We start from the raw sequence: 13,990 nt of genomic DNA on the forward strand, positions 1-13,990 counted from the left end.
GGTTTTGTTGCTTTACTTGGCCTGCTGACAATATTTCATATTATTCAAGGAAATCTCGAAAGCATAGTGATTTAATATAACTAATATTTATGTTTATTGATGGATAGTAATTTTGCGATGACAAAAGGTTTTTATTTTATTTGCTACTGAGGCAAAATTAATGAAATCAGCAGGCTTTTTTGGTCTCATTTAAAACCATAAACTAAACATAGAACCGTTAGTTTTGCCCTTGAGTCTCTAGATTGTGTACGCTGGTGACATTATAACATGTCTTTTGAATACAATATGCTAAGCTTAGCTAGGATGTACAGTTTAGCATCATCAAGACATATGTTTGCTTATTTGCACGGCCTGTTTCAGCTGGTAAAGTGGCCTGCATTTTCCTGTTGGTGCCTGTCTAGGGAACCGACTGCTCCATCCCATGCCCTCCGGGAACCTACGGGGTAAACTGCTCCTCTCCCTGTGGCTGTAAAAACGAGGCCGTCTGCTCACCTGTGGATGGTTCTTGCACCTGCAAGGCAGGTAAGGATGGAGGAACGAGTCTTGCATTGGTAGTCTAATTTCTGAAAGTCACAGGAGAGAAACCTTGACTAGGCTCTAACTCTGGCTGCCAAAATTCTGCTCATGACTTCAGCAAATCCTTTATCCAGTGTGGGGTCTAATGCTTTCATGGATCAAGGGGAGAGGCTCAGATTAGATGATCTCTGAAATCACTCCAGCTCCAAATAGTCTCTGAGTCTCTGTACTTTGCAAGAAGAGTAAACAAGCAGACGTGCATCCTTCCCCCTGAATTGGCTGGCCAGGAGTCGTCATGGGAGATGCAGCCGAGCACCAACTGTATGTCAGGGCGAGCACGCGCTCATGTGCAGGGTGCTGGATGCCTCGGCCCTGCTTCCATGGCATTGTTCTTTCAAACACAGACCTTCCTTCTCCCTCCTGCATAAAGGTTTCGCTTTCCTGGGGTGCACGTTACTGCATGTTAAAGGTGCCCCCACCCCTCGACATTTCTTATCTCTCCCCCAGTAGCCCAGAATTGCTTCTCAGCGCTGGCTTTCCTGACGGATCCCATGCCCTGCTGCTCTAAGGAAGCTCGGGGGGCCTTTGTTCATTCCTATTGGAAGCCTTCGGTAGCTGAGCGGCCGCTGGCTGCTCCTGGCTCTGGAGACACTGCTGTGCATCTCCAGGAGGCTTCTCAAGGGAACCACGGCCTGGAAAGGCTCAGCAGCCCTCCCTGCAGCCTTGCGTCCTCACGTGCCCTGGCATTCTTTCGTGGCAGGCTGGCACGGGGTAGACTGCTCCGTCAGCTGCCCCAGCGGCACGTGGGGCTTCGGCTGTAACCTGACCTGCCAGTGCCTCCACGGGGGAGCCTGCAGCACCCTGGATGGGACCTGCACGTGTGCTCCCGGATGGCGTGGGGAGAAGTGCCAGCTTCCCTGCCAGGTAAACCCAAACCGGGACACCCGGGAGAAGTCTGTGACAGGGGCTCGCCTGGGAGGAGTCTATGATATGGGTTCGGCATCTTTTTGCAATTTTCCTGGTTAAAGGGGCTGAGTGTGAACCAACCCCCAGTAACTATTAGAAGAATTGAGGTGTTTGGGCTCAAACTGGATATAGGATTGGATGCAAAAGGTAGACGTGGGAGTTGAGTAAGCAGGCTCTCTCTTTTCCTTCTTCCCTGTCCTCATCCTCTCCTCGCCTTTGTTTTCTCTATTCCTAGCACTCCCTTCTCTGGTGGCAGCCAGTCAATAGCATTTGTCAGATGCCCAGTGGATGCCTGTCAACTCCACAAACATTTTGGTTCCTTTATAATGGAAATCACCGCCCTTTGGGGTGGAAAGCGGCAGGGAATTGAAAGGAGGGTGGTGGCTGGTGTCCCAGAAATGCCCAGGGAGGTGGTGAAAGGAGGTCTGAAAACTGCTAACTTTTCATGAAAATATCTCTGGAGTCTCAAGAATATCCAAAGATTTCCCCTGTTCAGTGCTGACTTGATGGGTTCCCTTGCCACATTTTTGGTATTTGTAAGATAAGCCTATTCCGCATCTGCCATGGGCTAATGGAGGGCACGCCTGAGGAGCACATGCACTGGTCATGGGCTCTTTCCCCTTCTCCCCACAGCACCTGGCCCCTCGCTCCTCTTCTCCATCTCTCTTTCTTTCTCCTGGGCACTAAGCATCCTGTCGGTGGTGCACGTCCCCTGTCTCGGGAAGATCCCTCTGATGGTGAGACACAATGTGACTCACTGAACTGGGCCCTGGCCGGGCCTTCTGCAGAGACACTTTTCTCCCTGGGCTGCCTCCTCGCTAGGTGCCACCCATCCCCACTGGAGGGGACCCTGCCCTGGCCGCCCTCCAGCCCCCTCAAGTCAGCTTTGCTGCCTCCCATCCAACCAGATTGTCGGTATTTTGAGATGACGTTTACTCCCAATCTGATGGGAAACAAAGCAAAGCCCTTGGCATAATCGTGCCCTTCCTTCTGCACTGGAGCTTTAGTAGATCAGCAAAGGCTGATGGTCTAGTGGTTTACTATTCCACTCTGAAAGGGTTACCAGCAGGGCACAGCTAATCCCACACAGCACCCCTGAACTTTAGTGGGGTCTACAAAAATGGTTCAATGTTTTAAATTTCAGTAAAAATTCTGGCAAATGGCAAATGACGATGGCACTTAGCACCTACTAGCTGTGGGATCCTGGCTCTCAGCTTCCTCCGTCTTGTTTTCTGGGTACCCAGGGCTTCTCCTGGTGCATGGGTAGCACAGGAGGTTTGAAGTGCCCTCCTCCAATTTCTTAGGATCTTGCAGAACAGCAGAGGTTGTTAGCTTCCAGCTTCTCCCATAAACTAAATTATCATCTCCATGAGAAGGTTCATCTCTACTGGGCCTCCAAACGGATGTGCATGCAAACACCCAGAGACCTGGGGGCCACACATGAGAGAGGCCCCAACTCGTCCCCATCCTCCCTTAGGACCGTCACACCTGGCAATTAGGAAGAAGTGGCACGTCTCCATTTCTCTTGCTACTTCCATGTAGCCCATGGGCAATTTATGGCCATCAACTTATTGAATTAGAGTTATAATATTGTCTTAATTTTAGTGCTTCTTTACTGGGTCATGCGTTTTCTTCTCCCCCACATCCCACCAGAGAATCGAGGTGTGTTGAAGGGAACCCTGAACTATTTTGTAAATTCATCAGAGACAAAAGGAAAAAGAAAAGGAGCTGAGGCTTATGATCTGATAAGAAGATGTGCTTTTCCTTCACTGGCGTGTGTGGGTGGAAGGAGAAACCCTTCATCTCACTGCTCCCCCTGTCAGTCGGGCATGAACTAAGGGTACCCAAGGTTTCAGAACATGGACCCTGCAGCGTTGGGGGAGGTTGGGGAGAAGATACCATGGGACAGGTCACCTTAGCTCACACCGGAGGGGCTTTGGGAGAGCGGGAGGGCGTGTCCAAAGCTGACCCGGGGCTCCCACTCGCCTCCCTAGCCTGGCGCCTCACTCCGTCTCCCATCTTCTGATGCAGGATGGCACTTATGGGCTCCGCTGTGCCGAGCGCTGCGACTGCAGCCATGCCGACGGCTGCCACCCCGCCTCGGGCCACTGCCGCTGCCTCCCGGGCTGGTCAGGTGAGAGCCCACGCCACATGCAAGCCGGCTTCCAGCTCAGATGGAAAGGTGGTCACCTCTCCACAAACTCGCACAGTTTTATCTCAGAAGTATTATTGCTAGGTCTAAATGGATTTTCCATCCAGTGACAGCTTTTTGTAGATTTAAGGGGCAGTTCTCCTGAGCCTACATACTCTCCTGTGCAGCTGTGGGAATTCAGGCAGCAAGATGGAAAAGAATGTAAACTGGTGGAGAGCTCAGGAGAAACCTGGGAGTTTTTCTTTTTTTTTTTTTTGAGTATTGAGGAAACAATGTTTGAAATAGATCATAAAAATATAACCAGGTTTACTGTAGGGAAGCATGAAATATTAAATATTAATATTATTATGGTCTATATGCAAATATTTAAATAGTCATTGCTAGAAGTGAAAGCTTTGAAATTTTTTTTTTTCTTGCAATAGCGTTTTCAGTCGTGACGTAGTCATAATATGGTGGGGCACCAGCTTTCTCTCCATAAGGTGGGCGTTGCTCCTTTCCGTGCCTCAGGATTTCGGTCGGGAAGTTCCTCAAGCTGTTGGTGGCTCGAGAAGAAGAATCGTGTGTCTGCTCACGACGTGCAGACATGGAAAATAGCTCTCCATGTCCAGGCCAATTGGCACCTCGATCTTTTTTTCTTCCCCAGCATCTCACACTTACTTTTAGTTAAAGAGAACGCCTTTTCCAAGGTGGGCCTCTCATGAGCTCTTGGTGCAAGCTCCGTGTGATCAGAAAGAGGGTCCCCGAGAGGGAGCCATTTGGTGGATGGCAGAGCCGCCCCCACCAGCAGCCCCTGGGGGGCGAATGGGCTCTGAGGAGATTTTCACACACTGGTTGGCTGGGTGTGCCGACACTGGGATTTGGGGGCAGTCAATGAAGGACCAACTCAGGGACCCAGGACAGTGACTTAGCTGATTGGGTTCTGGGTTCCCACCAGGAAAAGGCCTTGCTCAGGTGCAGTCAGGATTTCATGTTCCGTGGAGTGAGCACGAAGGATGGTGACATGGTTTGGGGGTCAGTTTCACACGCATGTCCCGTGCCTTGGAGGTGAAGTTGACCATGAGGTGGGCGTGCTGCCCGGTGGTGGACTTGTCCGTGGTGCTGCCCAGTGGTGGACACATCCGTGGTGCACTCGTCAGGCTGATGAACAGCAAGTGCGATGCTGTGTTTGGGCAGTTTCTGGGGGTGCCTGGGGGCAGGCTTCAGGCAGAGGGAGGCCTCCTGTGTCCACCACAGTGGTTCCCACACTCCTCCTGGCTCTGCAGCGGCTCCTGCCCTCCTCCAGCCCTGCCTGCCAGGCTGCAGGCAAGGTCAACACAAGAGGCTCCGGCACTCAGCAGTGCCTGCTGACACTTATGGAGCTTCCGGGAAACATTACCATTTGCTGTTATGGTGCCACAAAGCCTGATCTTATCCTTATCCAAGCCAACCTTATCCTTAAAAAGCAACAAAAATAAAAACAAGAAAACTAATGAAATTTTTGACATTTCTTAAGAAAAATAACCAAGTTAATACCGTAGGAAGTGAACATCGTTATAACTTAGCAGGGTGCGTTCATAAGCACTCATTCCTGCAAAAAGGAAAACCAGACAGTTTTATTTCCATATTGATCATGCTTCATTATCCTTCAAGTCATTTTTGAAATTAAGCCAAGTATCCTCTTCATAAGGCTAATATTTTCAGAAGATAGCTATTTCAGAAGAGAACTTCATGCCTCCAGATCAGAGAAGTCATTCTTAGGAGATGATGGGGCAAGGGTTGCCTTAACTTTTAGGAAAAACACACACAAGAAGACTCTAGAACAGTAATAATAAACTGTGCCTACTGAATGTTTGTTATAGGTTCATAACTCTGTGAGACGGGAAATATTGTTTTCTTCTATACAGATGAGGAAGCTGGCTTGAACAATTTCTGAGAGTTAATGAAAGGCAGAGACAGGGTTTGCCTCAGTCCGCTCCATTCCGGAGGCTCCATTCCGCTCCATTCCGCTCCATTCCGCTCCATTCCGCTCCATTCCGGAGGCTCCATTCCGCTCCATTCCGGAGGCTCCATTCCGCTCCATTCCGCTCCATTCCGGAGGCAGCTCTCCTACCCTCCTCCAGAGCAGACACACTCCGGGAAGTGGGGCGGTGGTGGTGGGAGTTGGGGGGATGTTCGCTGAGGTTTTATTTCCAGCATGGCCCAAACCCACTGGGAACGATCTGAGAGGGCCACGGACATCAGTGCTGATGACCAGGTACCTCTTCTTTAAAATGACTGCTTTACTGAGATATAATCACACAGTAGACAAGTCACCTATTTAAACTGTACAATTCGGTGGGATTTAGTATATACGCTGAGTGTGCCATCATCACTAAAATCCGTTTTGGAGCATTTTCTTCACCCCACAAAGAAACCCTGTGCGCATTAGCAGTCGCTCCCTATTTACCCTCAACTCACCCCTCACCCTACTCTCAGGCTCCATAGATTTGCCTGTTCTGGTTTTGTGTGGATTCCTACAATGTGTGGTCTTTTGTAATTGGCTTCCTTCACTTAGAATAATGTTTTCAAGGTTCATCTATATGGCAGCATGTGCTTCTTTCTTTTTGATTGTCAAATAGTCTTCTGATTTTTGGATTCTGTAGCCATTTGTCTGTATCACATACAATCTCCATTCATCAGCATGTGGACGTTTGCACTGTTTCTACTCTGGGGCTCTTATGAATGATGCTGCTTTAAACCTTCAGGTACACGCTTTTGAGTGGTTATAAACATGTTGGTGTACAGTTAGAGGTAGTTGCTGGGTCTTATGGTAACTGTGTCTCACCTTTTGAAGAACTGCTAAATTGTTGCCCAAAATGTCTGCAGCATTTTGCATTCCCACCCCCAGTGTAAGAGGGTTCCAGTTTTTCCATATTCTCACCAACACTTATTATTGTCTGTCTTTTTTAATTACATTTATCCTAGCGGGTGTGAAGTAGTATCTCATTGTGGTTTTGATTTGCACCTACCTTTTGGCTGATGATAAGGGTCCTTTTATGTGCTGATAGTCATTTTTACATCTTCTTTGAAGAAATGTCTGTTTAGAGCCTTTGCTCAGTTATTAGTGGAATCATCCTTTTATTGTGTTATAACAGTTCCTTATGTTCTAGATACAAATCCCTTATCAGATAAGTGTCTTGCAAATATTTTCCCCCATTCTGTGGATTGTTTGTTCAGTTTCTTGATGATGTCCTCTACAGCAGAAAAGTTTCTAGTTTTGATGAGGTCTGATATACCTATTTATTTCCTTTGTTGCTTGTGCTTAGATATGGTATCATATCTAAAATCAAAGCAAAAAAAAACAAAAAAACATTGCTTAATCTGAGGTCATAACTATGTCTTTGTTTTCTTCTAAACAGAGTTTAGAAGAAATACGAACAGAGTTTTATAATGTTAGCCCTTACGCTTAGTAAGAGTTAATTTTTTATAAACTTTGATACATTTTAAGTTAATCTTTGTATGTGATGTGAGGTAGGGATCCAAATTTATTCTTTTGCCTATGACTATATAATTGTTCCAGCATTATATATTTTTAAAAAGTATTAGTCTTTACCTTTGACTTGTCTTCACACCCTTGTTGAAAATTAACTTTAAATGTGAGAGGGTTTATTTCTGAACTCTCACTTCTATTCCATTGATCTGTATGCCCACCGTTTTCCCAGCATTATAATGTCCTGATTACTACAGCTTTGTAGGAAATTTGGGGATCAGGAAATGCAAGACCTCCAAATTTGTTCTGTTTCAAGATTATTTTGGCTACTCTGAGTCCCTTGAATTTCCATATGAACTTGAAGTCAGCATATCAATTTGTGCAAAGAAGCAGGCTCGAATTTCGATGGGATTTGTGTTGAATCCAGATATCAATTTGAGAACTATTGCCACCCTAGCAATATTAAGTCTTCTGATCAATGAACATGGAATGTTATCAGCAACCCCTTGAGTGCTGTTGAATTTTGTTGAGAGCTTTCTTTAGTTTCTGACTGAGTCAATGGCGATGAACTGTCGCATGCTTGATTTCTCCAGCTTAAGAACCACCTTAGGAAAGAGGCGAAGGCTGCTGTAGTAGACTTCATTTTCCTTCCGTAGAAGCTGCCCTCATACCTGAGGCTCCATGCCCTGTAGCTCCTCGTTGACTTGTGAAAGCTGAGACAACTCTGACACTACAACATGAAATCCCACCTTCTCACATTTCTGCTCTGCCCAGTTACTAAATATTGAAGTCACATCGTACCAGGGAGTAGACAAGATTTTTTGCCTTCACTAGCATTTGTGAACTTCTCCAATGGGGAACCAGAACTAATTTCTGAAAGCCCACAGCCAGGAGAAGTAGGATTTTTACCCCTAGCAAATTCAGAACTTTCCTAACAGCGTCCAGATCATCTGTTTTGGCCCAAACTCCACTAAGCGTTCTTTTGTCGGATGAATATGGAGAGAATGTGAGGTGTTCCCGGAGGCACCGCTCACTGCCTGAGTCACCTGCTTCAGTGATTTAGAGCCAGCCTGTGTAAGACACTCTGGCATACATACATAAAGCAGGAGATATGCTTCGGCCTGAAGCCAGCTGGAAAATGTGTTAGTTGCATTCCACTGTCTGGGTCATGGGGTAAGACAAATTATCCCATATGGCCTTGGACCTGTCAGGCTCCTGTGGGAATGCAGTGGTTTTGTCATACAACGTAATCTTGTAATCTGACTGTCCATCTGTGACTGCCCAGCTTCTCCAAAGGGGAATGAAGCTCTGCTACCTCCTGCTGCTCTGGGCACTCCTTGCTTACGGTCTCCTGCCCCTGAGTCAGCTGTCTTGTCCCATCGTCTTATTTCTTAGGGTCTTCGGTATGGGCTGTCATTCTGTAAGAGCTCATAGGCATCTAAGACCACTGTAAGATGGTTTTTAGAGGTCATCCCCCAGGTTCTCAAAGCGCACTTGGTTTGAGCAAACATATGTAGAGGAAAAGAACTGCCCATGTCCCAAAAAGCACCCTACAATTGGGCCGTGATTGGTTTATTTTTCTAAAAGGAAACCCGAACAGATCTGTGTATTATTTACACAGATCACCATTTCATTGTCAGCACTGGAGACACACATACTTTTCACAGCAAACATGTTTTGAGTACGTACCTTGTAAGGACCTTTCAATACAGAGAAAGCTTTGCCTGTCACTCAGACACCAGGTTATGGGCCACATAATTAACACACGCCTGGGGAAACCAGCATTTCCGCTTCCTCTCCTTCTTGTCACAGAGATTGGGCCAGGGGAAATGTTAAGAATCACCAGACAGGGCAGCCCTATGTGTGGTGACAGAGAGGCTTTGGGGAAGAAATCAGTGAAATCTGCCCCAGGGCCCTGAGTGTTGGCCCTGATCCAATCCACAAGATGCAAAAGGCGCCAGCAGTGCTGGCCTGGAGCACGTGCAGGGGGGCTGGTCAGGACTCCAGATTTGCAGCCAGAGAAGAGGAAGGGCCCGAGAGAGGGTCACCCTGTCTCATAGACACTGTGTGAGCCTGAGGAGTCGGCTTGCCTTCTCCCCACGGGGTGCCGCGACAGCTCCCCAGAACACTCCCTGCTGCCTAATGGCTGACTGTGCTTCTCTTGCAAAGGTGTTAAGGCTCTGTCTGTTATTTCTACTATAATCAGAGTCCCCTTCTGCCTCAACCTAAATGCACTGCCATAAAGGTGAACCAAAACAAAAGGTGGATCTGACATTTCTAGATACGATTTTCAAAAGAAAGGTACTATTTTTCAAAGAAAAAATACGCGTTTTTATTATATATGGTTATCTAAAAACCTGAATTGATTGAAATTTTTAGCCAACAGACTATCTGGTCAAAAAGAAGCAGTGCAGTAAAAATTAGAAAAACTGAAAAAACAACCAGGATTATAGAGTATAGGTTGTGTCCTGAGCACCTTCTTTTACATCTCTGCTACGCACACACACACTGATACACACACTCACCAACAGCTATAAAATGGGACTGTTTTCAAAATCATTCTTCTGAAATTCTAGATGTCAATGAAATGTAATTCATTATGTAGATACGTATGTTTCCAGAGCAGTGGGGTGATAAACTTTATAAAGTAAATTCCAGCAAGGTAGAAACATGCTCCAGTGCCTTCCTTCTGCTCTGACCTCAGCCAGCCAGAACAGGTACTCGCTGAGCATTGCGGTGATCAGGAATTCAGCACAGCTGTCCTGCGAGGCCGGTCCCCAGCCTTGGCTGACAGCACAGCCGCCTGCGAGCTCTGCCCACTGGCCTATGCCCAGGCCCCACCACACCTACTTGAATGAGGGTATAGGAGGCCGGCGAGAAGATTGGGGCCACCGCCAGCCCAGACAGCGCCTTTCGTACAAATCTGGAATGTGGAGCTACCTCGGTGCCCTTCTTGGCAGGTGGGCTGGGGGCTGGACTTCTGCCCCGACTTAGCCCTTGGACGAGGCTCGTGTGCAGTGCGCAGCCTGGACAACCTTACTTGGCGGGCCCGTCTGTGACCTAAACGCTGTCCTGGTGGCCCGTGTGGTGGCAGCCTGCAGGCTGGGCTCTGCTTTGCCTCGTTACATTACCAAGAGGGTGGGTCTCGTGGAGTGTTTCTTTGACAGAAGCCTCATAAGCAGTGGCCAAAGAGTAGAAGAGGCTTAAGGATGCATCGTACCAGAATCAAAACTAGTTAAATGCCAAGTTCATGGAAATAGGTGAGGACACCAGATAAACCTCCAGGAGTAGTGAATGGGACTAGCGGGGATGGCATGAAGGTGGAAAAGGGGAGGGGAAGAACAGCGAGAGGAGAGGTGGGGTACTCATCTGAGCCTAGCCAGAAAGCTGTCCTTCCATTGAGCAAAAGGTTGCTGCAAACTTGGGAAAGAGGCCTGTTTATGGGAAGAGTCAGGCGCCTGCACTTTTCCGACCAGCAGAACTAGGCCTGCAGTGGCCCCTTCCTCTCCAGAGGGATCTCCCCCTCCCCACATGATCCCAGACAGACCAAGCTTGACCAGCTCCGCGGGCTGCCGGTTCAGGCTGCTGCTGCCCCAGAGCCATCTCTCGCGTAGCTGCCTGGTGGCTGATTCGTTACAGTAAGGATCTGCCTTCCTTTGTCCGGCGACAGATGAGTACAAATCCAAGTCAGAGGTACTGCTTTTGTGCAAATTTTTGTGTCATGAATGACCGCTTACCCAGTCAGGCAGAAAGGAAGATGACTCACTCTCTGACCCTTTTGCGTGTTGAGGGGTGAAGGCTGTCTGTCTGTCTATCTGTGTGGTCTTTAGAAGAGGGAGCCAGAGAAAAGCAGCCCCTGAAGGGAGGATGGAGAGAGGGACTCATTTTCCAAAAAGAAAAGCTGCAAAAAAAAGCCAGATGTCCTGAGCTCCCAGTCTGCTGAGTGGTCTGTCATCTGCTTTCATCCGGACTGGACGGTGGCAGGACGTACCGACTCTGGTATTTTTGTCTGGCAGCTGCAAATGCAAACATCTCCGATTCACAGGACTTATCGAGATTTTTGTCTGCTTGGCTGCCTAAAGAAACCAGATGCATCGTTCAAGGATCTTTAAGATTCAGAGTATCCAGATAGAAAGATTTGATTGAACAACCAATTGTGAGTGTCTCTGTGTCCTGTGTACTTGGTGCCTGGGTGCTATGAGCACAAAGATAAAGGGGTGCCAGCCCTCGGACCTGCAGCTGCTCACCTTCTGTCCGCAGGGGCACATGCCCAGGCAATAACTTCTGTATGTTCCATGTGATGCCAGTTTGTTGGTTAAGGAGTTGAAAAGCAGAAAAAGTGTAACAACCAAGCCGTGTAGTTCCTCTCTCCTTTAATCACCAAGCCCAATTATTAAGAACAAACTCCTCTCCTTCTTCTCATACGTGTTTAATAACTTGTTGCCCAGGAACAAGACACTGAATCGAAATCATTTCTTCCATTCATTAACTCCTCAAATATTGCAATACTGGTATAAAGGAATATCACAGTTAAGCAGGGCAAGGAGTTTGGGTTATCTCTCTAGGAGGGGAAATAATGACACCCGGATGATTTATTTGCTGCATTCATGCGATTGCAAATACCCAGTGAATGCTGACTTCACATCGAGGCTGCTGGCGTGATGCAGCAGGCATTAATGCACGAACATTTCTTTAGAGCTGCTTAGCTGAAGTTTATCACAATCATTCAGCCATTGCCTAGCAACTGGTGAAGGCTTTCAAAGAGCTCTTTGTCTTCAGTCCTGGCAAAAACAGGCCTCCACAGACCTCCTTATCAGCATTGGGGCATTTATCAGGGGGAACCGCTTCCATTGAACTAGGAATTGCTGCAGATTTAAAGATACCCCCTGCCCATTTTGCCCCTTCCTCCAAATATTTTAGCAAGTTATTCCCTGAGGGGACTTGCATTAAAAGTTTTATCTCTTCTCTGGGAGGCACTTCACATGAATTTCCTCAAGAAGTCTCGTAGTCCTCCTATTACTCTGATGTGGGCTAGCATGGGAAAAAAAAACAAAACAAAACACAGAGTGAGCTCATGAAAGCAAATCTTCGGAGCGACAAACATGGCAGACACTTCCGTCCCCTGAGCTGGGGCCCAGAGTCACCACTGTAGGACACAAGATAGAAATACGTCACACTTGCTGGTCTGAGCGCACGGCACGTCTTCAAGGAAGCAAGAAGGAGACTGCTCTGGGGTGCCTGCTGCCGTATGCTTGCTCTGGGGTGCCTGCTGACATGGGCGGAGCGCACCACCCATGGGTGACGGGCTCTTCCCAAGGCCCCCCCGCTGCCCAGAAGCCCAGGCTCTCCCCCCACCCGACCCCGTCCCATCGGCACCCGTCCCTGCGGGTCCTGGGGGACACGAACAGGTGCAGACAGACGTCCTCAGCCGAGCCCTGCACTCGCTGTTGCCCGGCTCTGGACTCCTCCACCCACTTCTCAAACCACTCCTTCCCTGACCACCATGCCCAGAGTTCAGGGTGCCAGCTCGGGCGCCGCTCCCCTCTCGGAGTTAACTCTCAGGGAATTGAGTCAAAGTCTCTTTTCTCCCTTTGACAAACATGGAGACAGAGAGATGTCCTGGATGACTGTGACAGAGTGAGCAAAGAATGGGAGGAGATCAGTGAGAACTGCGGAGGAATTAAGCACACGTGCGTGCGCGCGCGCGCACACACACACACACACACACACACACAAAGGGTAAAAAAAAAGTTTAAAGCAGACTTAGAGCTCTTTATCGCGGAGAAAGTTCCACTGCAAGGCCTGCCTTTTACATAAAATCATGGCAGCATACAAACCCACTGTGACTTAGAGAAGCCCTTAGCCAGTTCCTGCTCCTTGAGCCTCACTGCCTGAAATCCCTCAATGAGAGACTTATTTCTTAGGCTCTTAAGATGTGTGCTCTATGAAAATATTAATATTCTCTAGGGAAGGTCACACTTCAACAAGAAGAAATTTATCTTGTTCTTTCCTGGTTGTAAGACGAAAGGAAAGAGAGCGTGGAGCATCTGAAAGGGGTGGGATAGCCATATCAGAAAAGGATATAAAAGAGGAAGGAAGGCAGCTTTACACTTTCATTTCACCTGAAGTTACCCCTGTCTGAGACATGTTATATTTGTCTTCAATAAATTAGTCATTAATATCTGCAAAATGATGACTCATGTTTACCAGTGATAGAGAAAAAGGAAAGAGATTGGATTTTTAGGAGTGGGAGCTTGGTAGTAGAATATCTATAACTTGCATTCAAAGGAAAGACTTTGCAATCCTGAGATACATATTATTTAAAGGGACGCTTCATTCATTTGAAAAACAATTATGTAATTGGAGACAGAGAGCTTGATGGATGACCTGTAGAATTCCCCACAATTCTCTGGAAATGAAATGATGGGTAAATCATGTGAAACAAGCTTATCTGTACAATTTATCTTCTTTCTATGTCATGGGCCTTGTTACTTATGTCAAAATCACCTCCATAAAGTTGATTATAACTGATGATTATGCTAACCAGCTGGGCAAACCTGTTAAGAGAAGAAGAATTAGATATGAAATTTTTTAAAAATCACTTTATTCAGATTTGCTAATCTGGCCTGGAGTCATTTTCCTTAACATGCTTTGACTGTCATAACATGAATCATGACAACCTGTAATGTAAAAAAAGCAACATATTCATTTGACCCCAAGTATGCGCTAGTCCATTTTAACCACACTCATTAAGTATAGAATAAAATTGAGATTTGGCAAGTAGCTGATAAACGAAATCATCATAAATGCCTAAAGCTCTCCACCCCAGTCCCTCACCCCACAGAAAACATGTCCAAAATCAGAAATAGCCTTCAAGATGATGATGAGATTAACCAGACTAACAGGAT

The 13,990-nt window shown here is 47.2% G+C and overlaps 1 protein-coding gene across 3 annotated transcripts in view; it reads left to right on the forward strand.

Annotated features, from left to right (window-relative positions):
* Positions 1 to 13,990, forward strand: part of MEGF10 (multiple EGF like domains 10) — a 164,830-nt gene that overhangs the window by 124,387 nt on the left and 26,453 nt on the right. For all 3 annotated transcript variants that reach the window (XM_077138304.1, XM_077138303.1, XM_077138305.1), the window contains exons 11-13: positions 402 to 522; positions 1,277 to 1,440; positions 3,514 to 3,616. In XM_077138304.1, coding sequence (XP_076994419.1) covers positions 402 to 522; positions 1,277 to 1,440; positions 3,514 to 3,616 — 388 coding nt within the window. The remainder of the gene's footprint in view (positions 1 to 401; positions 523 to 1,276; positions 1,441 to 3,513; positions 3,617 to 13,990) is intronic.

This window comes from Tamandua tetradactyla, chromosome 20, assembly GCF_023851605.1.
Source record: "Tamandua tetradactyla isolate mTamTet1 chromosome 20, mTamTet1.pri, whole genome shotgun sequence".
Taxonomy (NCBI): domain Eukaryota; kingdom Metazoa; phylum Chordata; class Mammalia; order Pilosa; family Myrmecophagidae; genus Tamandua; species Tamandua tetradactyla.